At 37.6% G+C, this 15,806-nt stretch overlaps 1 protein-coding gene across 2 annotated transcripts in view; it reads right to left on the bottom strand.

Annotated features, from left to right (window-relative positions):
- Positions 1 to 8,968, bottom strand: part of LOC111410023 (ninja-family protein AFP3-like) — a 19,723-nt gene extending 10,755 nt beyond the window's left edge. For both annotated transcript variants that reach the window (XM_023040189.1, XM_023040183.1), the window contains exon 1: positions 8,187 to 8,968. In XM_023040189.1, coding sequence (XP_022895957.1) covers positions 8,187 to 8,721 — 535 coding nt within the window. In that variant the 5' untranslated portion in view covers positions 8,722 to 8,968. The remainder of the gene's footprint in view (positions 1 to 8,186) is intronic.
- Positions 8,969 to 15,806: the final 6,838 nt, after the last annotated feature.

The raw sequence follows: 15,806 nt of genomic DNA, 5'->3' as shown, positions 1-15,806 counted from the left end.
TATGTCCAGAACCAACTTCAAGTACGCAATCATGTTACCATCTTTGGCTGTGAAGTTTCCATTGACTTGATTTACTATGAGCTGAGAGTCACTGCTCGCCAGGAGCTTCCTGTCCCGCATCTCCTTAGCGAGTCTAAGACCTGCCAGAAGGGCCTCGTATTCAGCAGCGTTGTTCGAGGCTTTGAAGCCGAACCTCACTGCACAATTTAGTTTGTGGCCTTCCGAGCTTTCCAACACGATTCCTGCCCCTGCGCCAGTCTCTCCCGAGGACCCATCTACGAACAGTTTCCATATGGGAGGGCTCGGCTGGTTCTATTATCGCCTCCATATCTGGGGTTTTGGCAAACTTAACCATAAAATTAGCAAGGGCCTGGCCCTTAATGGCGTGTCGAGGTCGGAACGTTAGATCGAACTCATTGAGCTCGATTGCTCACTTTAGCAAGCGTCCTGATGCGTTTGTTTTCTGCATCACTTGCTTTAGTGGAAAGTTGGTGAGAACTTGTATTGAGTGGGCCTGGAAGTATGGCTTCAGTTTTCTTGAGGCTGTGATAAGGACGAGTGCCAATTTCTCCATGTCTGGATAGCGTGTTTCAGCTGGAAGAAGTGCTTTACTGATGTAGTACACTGACAATTGGCGCTCACTTTCTTTTCTGACTAGGATGGCGCTAACCGCCACGTCCGAAACCGTTAAGTACAGCAGTAGAGACTCGTCCGGTTGAGGTTTCGACAAGAGGGGCGCCTCCCCAAGGTGCTTTTTCAGAGCCTCGAAGGCTTCTTCACACTCCGAAGTCCATTGGAATTTCTTTTCTTACTTCAGCACATTGAAGAAAGACAAGCTTTTATCTGTGGCTCTGGAGATAAAGCGATTGAGTGCGGCTATCCGACCGTTGAGACTTTGGACCTCCTTCGATTTCTGAGGTGACCTCATCTTTAGCAAGGCCATTACTATCACTGGATTCGCCTCAATTCCTCTCTGATTGACAATATACCCCGAGAACTGGCCTGATGCCACCCCAAAGGTGCACTTGAGGGGATTCAACTTCATATTATACTTTCTAAGTATTTGAAAAGTTTGGTCGAGGTGACTCACGTGTTTGGCTGCCTGGAGGCTTTTGACCAGCATGTCGTCAACGTAGACCTCCATGATTTTGCCAATGAGTTCGGCAAATATCATGTTGACCAACCTCTGATATGTAGCTCCGGCATTCTTCAATCCCAAGGGCATGACTTTGTAGCAATACAGACCCCTGTCCGTAATAAACGATATAGCTTCCTCATTAGGTCGGAACATTGGTATCTGGTTATACCCTGAGTATGCATCCATGAAACTCAGTAGTTCATGTCCAGCACTAGAGTCCATAAGTTGATCTATTCTTGGAAGTGGGAAGCTATCTTTGGAGCACGCCTTATTTAAGTCGTAAAGTCCACGCATACCCTCCACTTTCCGCTGGGCTTTTTCACAGGACTGGGTTGGATATCCACCTTGGGTAGATGGTCTCTCTTATGAAACCACTGCAGCTAAGTTTGTTTACTTCGTCTTTTAGTGCCTCGTACCTTTCCGGATTGAGGGCACGCCTCTTCTGTCTATAGGGGGCATAGGAGGGGTTAATGTTAAAGTGATGGCAACTGATCCTAGGATCTATTCCCACCATATCTTCATGTTTCCATGCGAATACATCCAAGTTCCCTTTCAGGAAGTTTATCATCTCTGTTTTTGCTTCAGGGGACAATGACTTTCCTATACGCAAAACCTGATGACTAGGGTCTTCTGGGTTGGCGGGAAAAGTCTCCAATTTTTCCATTGGGGTCGCATTTGGTTCAGAGTCAATTATTCGGGGATCTAACTCATCAAGAGGGTGTCCTTGTTCAGGGACCTCTTCCATGTCGACGTCTCCCTCTTGTTCAGAGGTATGCCCTTGTTCAGGGGCGTCGAGCATTTCCACGTCCGTACTGACTTCAGCGGGTACCTCGGTTAGGATTACATTAACAGTTCGGGGCTCGGACTTTCGTAGCGAGTTTAAGTAGCATGCCCTGGAGCCCATCTGATCGCCTCGGACTGTAGCAATCCCATGTTCGATTGAAAATTTCATGCACAAGTAGTTGATGGACGTGACAGCCCAAAGATCTTTCATAGCGGGTCTGCCCAATACTCCATGATAAGCCGATCTGTGATCTACCACCAAAAATTTCATGAAGTGTTAGGCCATTAGGGGTGCCGAACCCATCTCAACAGGCAGAGTGATCCGCCCTCATGGGATGATGCTATCCCTGATGAATCCAAATAGTGGGTCGGTCATGGGGATCAACTCATGTTCAATTTGCATTTTGTCAAAAGTGGAGCCGAACAATATGTTCACGGAACTGTCATTGTCAACGAGCATGCGTTTTAACCCGTTTCTATCCACTACGGCTCTTACAACCAATGCATCACAATGGGGGTAGTGAACCCCATTAGAGTCTTCCTGGGAGAAGGTGATTGGGGCCATCCTATCTGCTGCGTGCGACTCGTTGACAATATAAGTGATCATTGGTGGGTCCTTCGCTTCCTTTGTGTAATTTCTCTGGGCATTCCTGGTGTTGCCACCGACGTGGGGTCCCCTAATGATAGTGTCGATCTCCCTGATGACCTGGCTCCCAGAAAATTGGGCTTGATTTCCCTGTCTTGATTGACCCCAGTCCCTTGATTCTCTTCTCCGAGGCGATTGTTCCCTGTGCCCTCTATCCCCCCTCCTCGGGGAGGCAGATCTGCGAGTATATTCGTTCCTACTGGAAGGGTATGGGTTGCTTCGATCAGGGCGTCGATTGGCGTCTCGGCACTCACTAGTGTCATGTCCATAGAATTGATGGAACATATAAAACTTTGCCCCTTCCAAGGGTCTGTTTGACCTTTTCTTCTTCTCCTTCTTCTTGTTATCAGCTCTTCCAGATGGTCCCGCTTTGGCAGGGGTATTCTCATATGCCAACACTAGTACTGCATTCAATGTGGCGGAAGCCAGGGCCTGTCCGGATGTGGGAGCTATTGTATGACCTGCTTGGGTCCATTGCTGAATAACAAGGTGTGCTACGGGTCCTCGACCTACCTGCCTCTGAGGCGAAGGGAGTCCCTGCGCGGCACGATTGCGATGATCAATCATTTCTTCACTAACAATTTCCACTCTCATCATTTCCACCAGCTCATCATATGTGGACGGATTCTTGCTGCGCACGTCCCTTCAGAACAAAGTGTTCATGTTGAGCCCACATTTCAGAGCTGAAAGGGCTTCTCTGCCAGTAACCTGTTCACAGTAGGTTATTTCGTCTGTAAACCTAGCGAGATAGCTCTTCAGCGTCTCCCCAGGGGCCTACCTCATATCTTGCAGGCGTTGCACTGGTGCCTCTCCTCCTTCCCTACGTGAGAGGTACTGGTTCAAAAATGCTTTCTTCAAATCCGGCCAACTACTGATGCTTAGGAGAAGAAGCCTGCTATACCTTACGTCGGCGGCCCCGGGGCTTCTCTGCCAGTAACCTGTTCACAGTAGGTTATTTCGTCTGTAAACCTAGCGAGATAGCTCTTCAGCGTCTCCCCAGGGGCCTACCTCATATCTTGCAGGCGTTGCACTGGTGCCTCTCCTCCTTCCCTACGTGAGAGGTACTGGTTCAAAAATGCTTTCTTCAAATCCGGCCAACTACTGATGCTTAGGAGAAGAAGCCTGCTATACCTTACGTCGGCGGCCCCGCCTAGCGTTAAATGTAAGGCTTTGCATTTCAAAGCAGGTGAGACTTCCCTAAGGCTCATCTATGTCATGTACTTGGTGAGGTGCTTCTCCGGGTCCCCCTTTCCTTCATACTTGGGGATCTTAGGGGGCATGAAATTTGCTGGCATTGGAAAACTTCGGATCTCCCTTGAGAAAGGGAGATTATCATCATCATCGTCAATCTCATAAGATCGACAGGGCCCATCTGACCCTTCATCATCTTGAATGTTCTGGGGAGGTGGAGGTGCTTCTCCTCGACTTCCCCAGTCGACTAGGTTCCTCCTATCTCTCCTATTTCTAGGAGGAGGGGGAGCATGTTCTTGTTCGTGATCTGGACGAACTGATCCTCTTACTGGGCTGACCCTATTGCTAGGACCCTCCCCTATCCGGTCGAAGACGCTTACCGACCTCTGGCCCTCATGTTCTTGAGGGAAATTGTCCCCCAAGTGTGGTTCGGATGGCTGGCTCCCTTGCACATAAGATGTGGCTTCGGCGTTCATCTCTCTTTCGAGGGGACGTTCTGTGTGCTGGCTCATGTGGCCTGGGGAGTGAGATACAGGAGCTTCCCGCACCTGATAAGATCCTTGGGGCATTTGATAGCCTTGATGACCCTGGGCTTGCATGAGTTCATGCATTGCCATATCTGAGCTGCAATATCTCTCATACCCGCAGCTATTTGAGTCATTCTTTCAGTGAGTATGGCTGTTCTTCCACCTCGACGACGCCGGTGATGTGGTCTCTGATGAGTAACATTGTTATGGAGTACCTCTTCTTCAAAAGCCTCTCTCATGGGATTGTCGTCTTCATGGCTATAGCTCATCTACCTTCTTTTTCAAGGGTAGTGAGAACTTGCATTGTAACTCGACTTTGTTCTTTTTTAAGAACGTCCCCTTTTCAGAGTTAGTCGCTAGTTTTTCGGTAACTTCTCCGATGGAGAACGCAAAACTTCGAAGGGCGGACAGCTTGTTTCTCCTGAGTTGAATTGACATAAAGTCGATAAGTCATATCAACTAGCCTCATGGAGACGTCAAATCAATTTAAACCTTAAGTGCAGGAAGGATCTTGGCACAAATCTCTTTCTGAAATTGGCGGCGGATCTTCTAACCGATGTCCACTTGGCCTCGGCCTCGGGGGCAAGGTGCTTCGGTCAGGTCAATAGTAGGGATCGCCTGTACTTTGCAGCGTGCTACTAGGTTGCAGACGTTGCTGATATCACTTCGGAAATACTTCAGACGGGTCTTTATCAGGTCGGAATATATGGTGGTGCGCGTTCCGAGGCGTATCAGATAGGGACGTAACAAGTTTAGTCATTGGCCGACTCTCGAAGATAGTGAGCTTGTAGGCGGGGAGCTTGCTTCGAGGTGGTAGGCCTTATGGGAAATAAAGCATTCTTCCTTTCTTTTCTTTTCTTTTTTGTAAAAAAGAAAAGCATTCTTTCAATTATGTTCTATTCCTTCATTTTTTATTTTTATTTTTATTATTATTTTTTGTTTGTATGAAACTTCATAGAGCTTTTAGACAACTTCCATTGAAAAGGACCAAGTCTAAAAGTGTTTCTCCACGTTGCCACTTTAATCGTAGAAAGTGAAATAAAGAATCTTCAATACGAACTTGCTTACCAATGATGTTTGAAGCTCCCATGCGTCACAAACGGGGCAAGGGGACTTGGTGAGAAACTTGATGAGAAACACGCCTATAGAATATGTGCTCGTTTATTTCTAGCTAGCTTTTCAATGATAATTTGAAATATAAATTCTATTGCAAATGAAAAATGATGCTCCAAGTTCTCCTAGGCTTCTAACTCGAGATGCTAGAGTGCACCCAACTCGAGATACTGCAAAATGTGACAACTTCACACGTGAATGAACATTTTTATAAATTTTCCATATAGACGTCAAAATGTAATTGACACATCTTCAATTAAATAGAGCTATTGCACAACAAAATGTGACAAAATTGGTATGATAAATTTTGTATAAGCATCCCCTCAATTCATAACCCTTAGTACTTTTATGCCAATGATTATGTTGGCATGTCTAAAATGGTAGCACAACTAAATTCATGATCTTTAAAGAAAAATATTAAGACCCTCTTTGATGGGATTCAACTAAGATTTTTAATAGATTTTGATAGAAGTAGATGAAATGTGTGGTTGATAAGTAGTGAATCCCATAAAATGTGTAGTTAAAATTAATTGATGATTTTGACTTGAATTAAAATATTGATTTTAATTTCTACCAAATAGGGTTAAATTTGTATTATCATCTTGAATGAATCAAATGGACACAAAATAAGGGAGTAAAAAGGAGTTAAAATAGCAAGCTAAAAAGAGTTAAAATAGCAAGCTAAGGCATTAATCATATTTGCTCTAATTCCCATAATGACTTTTGTAAATAATCTTTGGAAGATACAATCATAACTTTCTACAAGGTGGAGAAATACTAAAGGATGGTGTAAGTGGAGTTGAAGATCTCTAAAAAAAAGGAAACCGGACGGAATTAGAGGATTCCTCCTTATGTATTAGCTCTAAATCGCGAACCCCTCATTCCAAAAGAATCAAATTAACTAAGTAAAACTATCGCAATGAAAAAAACGTTATGCGTCCATTTATTCTAATAACCAATAGTGGCTTTTTTATACAATATATGGAAGATTTGAACATATTTTTCCATAGGGTCAAGAAGCTATAATATTAAAGGATGGTGAGAAAGGAGTTAAAGATCCACACTTCTTAAAAATCAAGAATGCAGACGAATCGAAGGATTCCTCCACATGTATTCTCTCAAAGACTCTAGGGAATTCCTCTTTCAAATGAAATCCAACAAGATTCATTTGAAGTGGCTTGTCGGCTTATCTTGTGAAGATTCTAATGGATCTTTTCACAAGGTCAAACAAAATATTTGCATTTCTCCAAACCTAGGACGTAATAGGATTACTTAGAGCCCGTTTGGTAGCCATTTTCTTTAAAATTCATTTTTCCCTCTCTTCTTTTCAACTACACATTCTTTATTAAATAATATTACATGTAAATCAAAAAAATTTCCTTATTTGAACCACACATTTCATATCAATTTACTATTCTAAAATACATTTTTACATAAAAATGCCTATCAAACACCCCCTTAAGTTTTTCCTTAGAACTTCTGGTAGAATAAGAGATATAAAATTCCTTCTCTGGGTGAACTCCAATGAGATCCATAAAGAGTGGCTTTCAAACATGCTTTCGAAAGATTCAAATGAATATATTGAATGGTGACACAAGGTGGAAAATCCACACTTTCCTAAACCAAAAAAGCAATCAGAATTATAGGAATAAGACTCCTTGTCAAGAATTCCCTTGTGCTTCTGATAGCACAACTCACACGATATTCATCCTCCATGAGAAATCCAATCAATCCACAGATAGTTTCTTCTAATCTAATCTTCATAACATTGTAAGGGACCTTTCTGCAGGGCATAGAAATATTGGAGGGTAATGTGCATGTTTTGAAAATTGACACTTTTCTAAACCAAATAGCGGCAAGAATTATAGGAATTCTTCTTAGGCATTCCTTTGAAGCTTCTGATAGCACAACCGAGACAACATTCTTTCTATAAATGAAATCAAAGAGCAACATTTTTGTTCATCCATAAAATCCAATTGCATCCATTGGATTTCAGTGCCCAATTCATGCTTTAAAGGATAGCCCGTTCCTCCATACTGGAAGGAAATGGGATTCAAATTTATGAGATCTTATACAAAGTGAGATATCAGGTATCCAAAGGTTCTTTTCTTTTGTTGATTTTGAAACTTCCGAGTGGATGCTATTGTTAAAATGGAAAATGACCAATCAATAGAGAGAAGGGATGTATAATTATTCAAGAGGTTAAGTTACTATGATGAAAAATATGGATGTCTGGGGATTCAAGAGTCGTAGTTAGACTATGACGGAAAATTTGGACGAATGGTGACTCGAGAGGTGTAGTTAGACTATAATGGAATATAAGATCCCTGGAAATTCAAGAGGCGCAACTCTTTCTAACTACACAAAGAACTCCAAAAAACAAAACTCGGACTGATCCATGGCTACATTGAAATGCAGAGTCTTTTTTAAAGCAACAAGTTATGAAATATATTGAACATTCAAGCAGAATCTAAAAAAGGAACAAGTTATGAAATACAAGAAACCATAATAACATTCAAGGAAGACAAAATAGAGAAAAGCATTCGGTTCAAGCTCAGAGCTAATGACGAAAGTCGAAAGCCAATCCACGTTAAAGCAAACCAGTCCAAAATAAACCAGAATAAGTACAAGTTCTCCTCTCCTCTCCCCCACCCCAACCCCCCTCTACCCCACAAAAACAAAGAACATTTTCATTTAAGAAAATCCGCATAATATAAATAAAGCATTATAATTATAAATTCGCAGCCGAAAAGAAAAATAGAAATCAGAAAAGAAAGGTCAGACATACCTTCTGCATGTTGCCTCTGAAACTCCGGAATTCCCGAAGAAACTCTCTCCTTTGATCCAATTATCCCATTATCAGCAGCAGTATTTCCAATTACAACTCCAGGTGATCGATTATACCCATTTTCTTCAGTAGAATTCTCCTTATCTTTGCCAATTCTCACATTCTTCAACTTCTCCATTCTCTTTTTCCTCGCCTCCATCCGTCTCATAGTCTGCAACTCCTTCCTGCGCCGCCACTCCTCGGGCGGATCCGCCGGCAGGGAGCTCGTCCTCATCAGCGTGCCGTACGACTGAAAGGCCGCCCTTGCTCCATTAACCCCCGAGTCAACAGCATCAGCTGCAAAAAACATGTTTGAAATGGAAGACGAGCGCTTCAGCTTTTTGACATTCCTATTAGGGTCCATTCCAAATCTTCCATTCGATGATAGATCCAAACTCAACTCTATTTCTTCGTCAGCCTCCTGTTCCTGACCATTTACCAAAAACCGATTAACATGAAAAGGAAGATTGAAATTTCCTTGAGCTCCCGCCATCATTCAGAAGTATGATTGAATTTTTTTCCGTTTTTAATGAAACCCAGATAAAAAAAAACTTCAGTTTGAAGTGAAATTAAGTTTAATTTTGTTTTCCCCCAGAAATCAGAAAAAAGAAGTAAAATGGTTTTTAAAAAAGCGCTCAAACGCTGAGTTTCAAAACATTTTCTTCTTATAATCCGCTAATGTTATAGAATTTCAAATGATACTGTATCCAATTTCGAATTATAGAAAAGAAAAGTGGCGAGTTGTAGAGAACTTCAGTTTGAAGTGAAATTAAGTTTAATTTTGTTTTCCCCCAGAAATCAGAAAAAAGAAGTAAAATGGTTTTTAAAAAAGCGCTCAAACGCTGAGTTTCAAAACATTTTCTTCTTATAATCCGCTAATGTTATAGAATTTCAAATGATACTGTATCCAATTTCGAATTATAGAAAAGAAAAGTGGCGAGTTGTAGAGAGCGCGCCATGAGAGAGGGGGAAGATGAAGAAATATAGAACGACTGCAAGGGTATTTATGCTATTGAGAGAGTGAAATCTCGAAAAGGACTTTGATTGTGTAACTCTAGTCAATTGAAAATTGACACGTGGTACCGTGGAGAGGAATTAAGATTAAACCCACGGCCACGTGGTTGAGACAACCGGATTTCGAGGCGTACTCACATAACAGGCGTCTTCTCCTCGTATCTCCTCTCATTAATTTTCATAAAGGAATAATTGAGTGTAAAATAATATTTTTAAAATGACTTTTACATTCTGACAAGTGCTACGTGTATGGGGTTACAACCCCTCGCATGACGGGAATCCATACATATTTTATTGTATGTGGGCCTCCTCCATGTTAAGAGGGTCAATTCATATGTACATGTAATATTATCTTTGCAGTTTTTTGATCTAAAATAGAAATATTTAAATTTACATTTTGTCTCTTACGAATGTAATTACATTTTTGCAAAAAATGCAATTTACATTTTATTTGCATCTCTTTATTGAATATGTTTTCAACTGCTTTGGACTTCTAAAACACAATTTAGAACTATTTTACACCACTACTGAAATTAAAGGTATATTTGATACATAAATCATGTCGTCCGATTGAATTTTAATTCAAAGAAAAGAAAACATAGAGCTTAAATTACTATCTCGGAACACTTTTTAAAGGATTATGTGGTACGATTAGGTAAAATAAGCGTTATTTGTTAGTCTTAATGGTGTTAGCATCGATTTAGGTGACAATGGGTAGTGACAGATGAAGGTAGAGACCAGTGTCCCTAACTCCTATCATTAATGCTCATAATGTAGGTTTTGATACGAATTTTTTCATTACTAATACTCATTACTCCGTGTAACTATTTAATAAAGACGTATATTAAATAATTTAGATCCGCAATTTATTTGGGATGACTCACTTAAATAGTAGTAGAAAATATTGAATTTCCTTACTATATGATGATTAACATTAAGGCTATGTTTGAGCTACATTTTTTCAAAAAAATATTCTTAAACAGTGATTTGATATCATTTCAACAATACATTCTTCAGTAAAATAATATTACACGTAAATCCAAAACTTTTCTTTATTTTTTAACCATACATTTTTCATTAATACACTATTCAAAAATTCATTCTTTGAAATATAATGTAGTTCAAACAAGGGCTAAGTTAGGTGACACTAGGCAATAGCGAAGGGAGGAGGGAGCCGATGCCCCCATTGCGTATGCTTGTTTGAAAGAAATTATGGGATCATTGACTTTGTCATAATTTTCAATGAAATACATGAATCTTCTGGTCTAAAATCTGTAAAATATAATTCAAAATTTTAAATAATGCTATGATACCGGTGGCACTTAACACATTAGAGGGAGACGGGGTTTCTGCCCTTCTCCTCTCATTAATGCCCGTAAAAGCTTGTTTGATACATTAATTTTATTGTCTAAATATGCAATCTATATTTAAAATTTTAAGTAATGCGAAGTATATAATGGTGCGTATCATTAATTTAGGTGACAGTCAACATCGATTGAGTAAGGTGGCAATCTATGCCCTATCGTGTCTCAATAATGCCCGTAAGAACATGTTTGATACATGGATCTGCTTATTTAAAAATGCAAAAACTTTCAATAAGTGTATGTGCTTTGTACCAACCTAAATGATATCTGGTAATGACGAAGGGAGATGGGTGCAAGGGTGTATGTGGGCCTCCTCCATGTTAAGAGGGTCAATTCATATGTACATGTAATATTATCTTTGCAGTTTTTTGATCTAAAATAGAAATATTTAAATTTACATTTTGTCTCTTACGAATGTAATTACATTTTTGCAAAAAATGCAATTTACATTTTATTTGCATCTCTTTATTGAATATGTTTTCAACTGCTTTGGACTTCTAAAACACAATTTAGAACTATTTTACACCACTACTGAAATTAAAGGTATATTTGATACATAAATCATATCGTCCGATTGAATTTTAATTCAAAGAAAAGAAAACATAGAGCTTAAATTACTATCTCGGAACACTTTTTAAAGGATTATGTGGTACGATTAGGTAAAATAAGCGTTATTTGTTAGTCTTAATGGTGTTAGCATCGATTTAGGTGACAATGGGTAGTGACAGATGAAGGTAGAGACCAGTGTCCCTAACTCCTATCATTAATGCTCATAATGTAGGTTTTGATACGAATTTTTTCATTACTAATACTCATTACTCCGTGTAACTATTTAATAAAGACGTATATTAAATAATTTAGATCCGCAATTTATTTGGGATGACTCACTTAAATAGTAGTAGAAAATATTGAATTTCCTTACCATGTGATGATTAACATTAAGGTTATGTTTGAGCCACATTTTTTCAAAAAAATATTTTTAAACAGTGATTTGATATCATTTCAACAACACATTCTTCAATAAAATAATATTATACGTAAATCCAAAACTTTTCTTTATTTTTTAACCACACATTTTTCATCAATACACTATTCAAAAATGCATTCTTTGAAATATAATGCAGTTCAAACAAGGGCTAAGTTAGGTGACACTAGGCAATAGCAAAGGGAGAAGGGAGCCGATGCCCCCATTGCGTATGCTTGTTTGAAAGAAATTATGGGATCATTGACTTTGTCATAATTTTCAATGAAATACATGAATCTTCTGGTCTAAAATCTGTAAAATATAATTCAAAATTTTAAATAATGCTATGATACCGGTGGCACTTAACACATTAGAGGGAGACGGGGTTTCTGCCCTTCTCCTCTCATTAATGCCCGTAAAAGCTTGTTTGATACATTAATTTTATTGTCTAAATATGCAATCTATATTTAAAATTTTAAGTAATGCGAAGTATATAATGGTGCGTATCATTAATTTAGGTGACAGTCAACATCGATTGAGTAAGGTGGCAATCTATGCCCTATCGTGTCTCAATAATGCCCGTAAGAACATGTTTGATACATGGATCTGCTTATTTAAAAATGCAAAAACTTTCAATAAGTGTATGTGCTTTGTACCAACCTAAATGATATCTGGTAATGACGAAGGGAGATGGGTGCAAGGGTCCTATCTCCTCTCGTTTAAAAATATAAGCTTAATTTAAAAAATTTAGTAATGTTTGTGTATACTATCAATATTTAGCATTAATCTAACATTGAACAGTTCATGAAGGGAGGAGGGGCCATAAAGACATTGATCCCCATTGGAGTCTCAAATAAATTTTTATATGAATTATTTATTTTTAATTTTTATAAAGTCATTACACTTTTTGTTTGAAATTTGTTTCGAGTTTTAACTCCACCAATACAGTGAGTTCACCGATTCATTGCTCGATGCACAAAATACTAATGAATACATACAATTTCCTTGTCCAGTGCACACGAGACTAACCAATGCCCGTGTGACTAAAAAAGATTTTATTCAATATTAACGTAATATATAAACAAAGAAAGTAAATTATATCTAATATGAATTTAAGAATCTTTTGGATTTAGAATTTACTTTTGAATATTATGTTTGTTAAAATAAGAAAACTAAAATTAACGCTCCATACCTTATTTAAATTTTTTAGTATAATTAAAAATGTCCACAATTTTCATATTTGTTTAAGACATAAACTAAAAGTCTGTTTGCCATGATTTTTGAAAGAGTAATGCTATTCGTAGTGAGGACTGTCAGTAGTCGTCCTATATGGCATACACTTGACAATTTAGTATTTGATACATAGATATGATAGTTATTTTTTGAATTATACATCAAATGAAAAACTGCCAAGTATACGCCACATAGGACGACTGTCGGTAGTTTTCACTGCAAATAGCATTCTTCTTTTCGAAAAGTCAAAACGAGAATTTGATATTCAAGAGCTATATTTGGATCAGTTTGTTTAAGTTTATGAAAGCGTTTTTTTTCTAATTAAAAGAAGTTTTAGAGGAAGCTAGTTCAATATAAGTTCCTTTAAAATAACTTTTGGAATATAAAATTGTTTTAAAAATTAATTTTAAATAAAAATTAAGATAAATCTCCCTAAATTTTTTTAACAAAAAATAAAAGCAAAAGTAAAAGTAAAAATTATGTTAAACAAACCCTAAATTGGACAAAAAAAAATAAATAAATAGATGTTTATTTGTTTGTTTGTAGGGATAAGACAAGAGGAACACGCGTCACTTCCTGGAAAATTTCGGCTTCTAGAATTCGATAGTGTTACATGTGGGATAGGAACTTGCCACGACGTCGCTATCAATTGCGTCTTTACTCTTTCCTACTTTCTATGTCTAGAAACAGACCCAACAGTTGTTCTACAGAAGGAGAGGACGTGGAGGGCAGCAGACTCGAATAATGGTCTTTCAATACGCGCGAGTCACATTACAGTGCGAATATTTTGGAAATTGTGCTCAAACAGGGATAAAATCTCGAGTTTGGAATGGGACCGATGTGAATCGCGCGGGCCCCGCCTTAGCCCTGAATTTAATCCCGGGTTCTGAATCTCTGCTCGAATATTTTGCCCTCTTTGACTTTCATTAAAACTCTTTTTTTTTTAAATACATTTTCAACTACGTATTCAAATAATAAAGTATTTTATATGTAAATTCAAATTTTTTTCATACTTTAACTGTATATTCTCCAAAAATTCATTATTTCAAAGCATATCTTCTTCAAAAAAACTCATTAAAATGTATGTCAAACAGGGTTTTACTCGCTTTGTTCGGAAGGAATCCATCTTGTAACTTCCATGCATTGTGTCAGTGTGAGGGTCCTAATACAACAAATTAAAAGGGTTAATGCTATGCCTTCGATGGATTCAAGATTGGATTAAAAAAAATCAAATGAATTAATATATATTAAAAAAGTACATACAAAAAAAAAAAATCACATGCAACCATTTTTTTTTTTTTTAACGCATCAAAATGAGATGGGTTGGGGGCAGTCCCCCATACATTCATCCCTGCCTCCATTTCTTAGGCATATGTTTGGATTAATTATATTTTGTTAAAATTTTACTTTTTCAGAAATGAATTGTTGAGAAATGGATGGTATTTAACAATCTTATGGAATGTTTTACATTAAAAGAATTTTGAGGAAAAAAAATTTTGAATCAAATGTATCACCCTCGACTTAACAACAATTACGGTGGCAATGGATTATCTCATCAGAATAGTGTGCAAGAAATAATGAGTTCTACCGACAATATAAAATGAATGCTTAACATCAATTGAGATAATAGTAAATCCCACCATGCATCAAATAGTATTCCAATGAAGTCATGGGAATACCATCATTAGACCTAAGTTGACACTTTCACCAATTTGCTTAGCACCAATTGAGGTGACGATGAATCCAACCACTTCATTGAAACATGGTCTATTGTCATCTAAATTTCACACTTGGTATCAATTTATTGTCTCGTAATCATAAATATTTCATTATATTTACACAACTAATTCATAAAATCTTCATACCACAAAAAAATGTCTCGCTCCAAACTTCTTAGCAGAAATTCAAGCTAAGAATAAAATATAGCCCATATTTGATGGAGATTAAAATTAAATTTTTAGTAGATATTGATAAAATAATTTCATAGAGTTATTCCTATTAGTAGAGACAATTATATAGTTGTAATAAAAAAAATTAAAGAATAATTTGTTTAATTGTAGAAATTATCCATGTTGCAATTGTCCACAAATTTATTATTTTGTGGATCAAAGTTCATTACAAAGGTCCTAAAAGAAATCTTCCAAGGATCCACAATAGAGAGAACAAAATCATAGAGATGGAGATCGAAAGTGGGTCCCAAGCATTTCAAGTTGAGTTTATCAAATGAATCATACCGCATGGTCACAAAAAGTATACAAAAAAAGTTAACATAATATCACACGATATTTTATCATTTGACTATTTATTATTCAATCATGCTATACATTCAGACTCAAATTTAGATAGAATACATGTCGACGCATTTTAAAACAATTTGAAAAATTAAAATAAAAACACTCAATTATTTTTTGACACATCAATCTGTCTCTTCATTTCCTGTTTTTCAATCTAGCCAAGTGACTTTATTTTTATTGTTTAAAACACAATCCAATTTTTCATCCAATCATCTTCAACTACCACTTCATCTGTCACTACATTTGTAAATTCCTTTTATCGAAATAGGTAGTGTTGACACGTGGAGAGTTGTTAGTAAAAATGGCACGTGTCAATTTGGCCGCAGATCAACAGCAAAGATGCAGGCAACTTGCGGAAGTTGACACGTTCAACAACTGATACTGATTTGAGTGTGAATAATCAGATTTCTATTTTTTGCAAATGTAGTAGTGATGGCAATGGGGCGGGTTCGGGACCCACCTCACCCCGTGCCCCGCCCCGCCTTGTTTTAAACGGCGCGGGGCAGGTTCTGGACAATTTTTTACCACGTTTACTGCTCCATTTAATTATTTGTTATTTTTTATTTTTTTACACATTTTCAAAATTTCGAGTTATACTATTAAATTATAAAATTTAAATTTAAATTTTAAAAATTCAAAACAAATAATGCTCAAATTAATGTTAATATTCAAAGAAACACTTTAAAAAATAATATTAAAAAAAAAAAAAATA

The sequence above is a fragment of the Olea europaea genome, chromosome 2 (genome assembly GCF_002742605.1).
Source record: "Olea europaea var. sylvestris chromosome 2, O_europaea_v1, whole genome shotgun sequence".
Taxonomy (NCBI): domain Eukaryota; kingdom Viridiplantae; phylum Streptophyta; class Magnoliopsida; order Lamiales; family Oleaceae; genus Olea; species Olea europaea.
The sequence above is the reverse complement of the archived record's forward strand: the minus strand, read 5'-3'. Positions and strand labels throughout refer to the sequence as shown.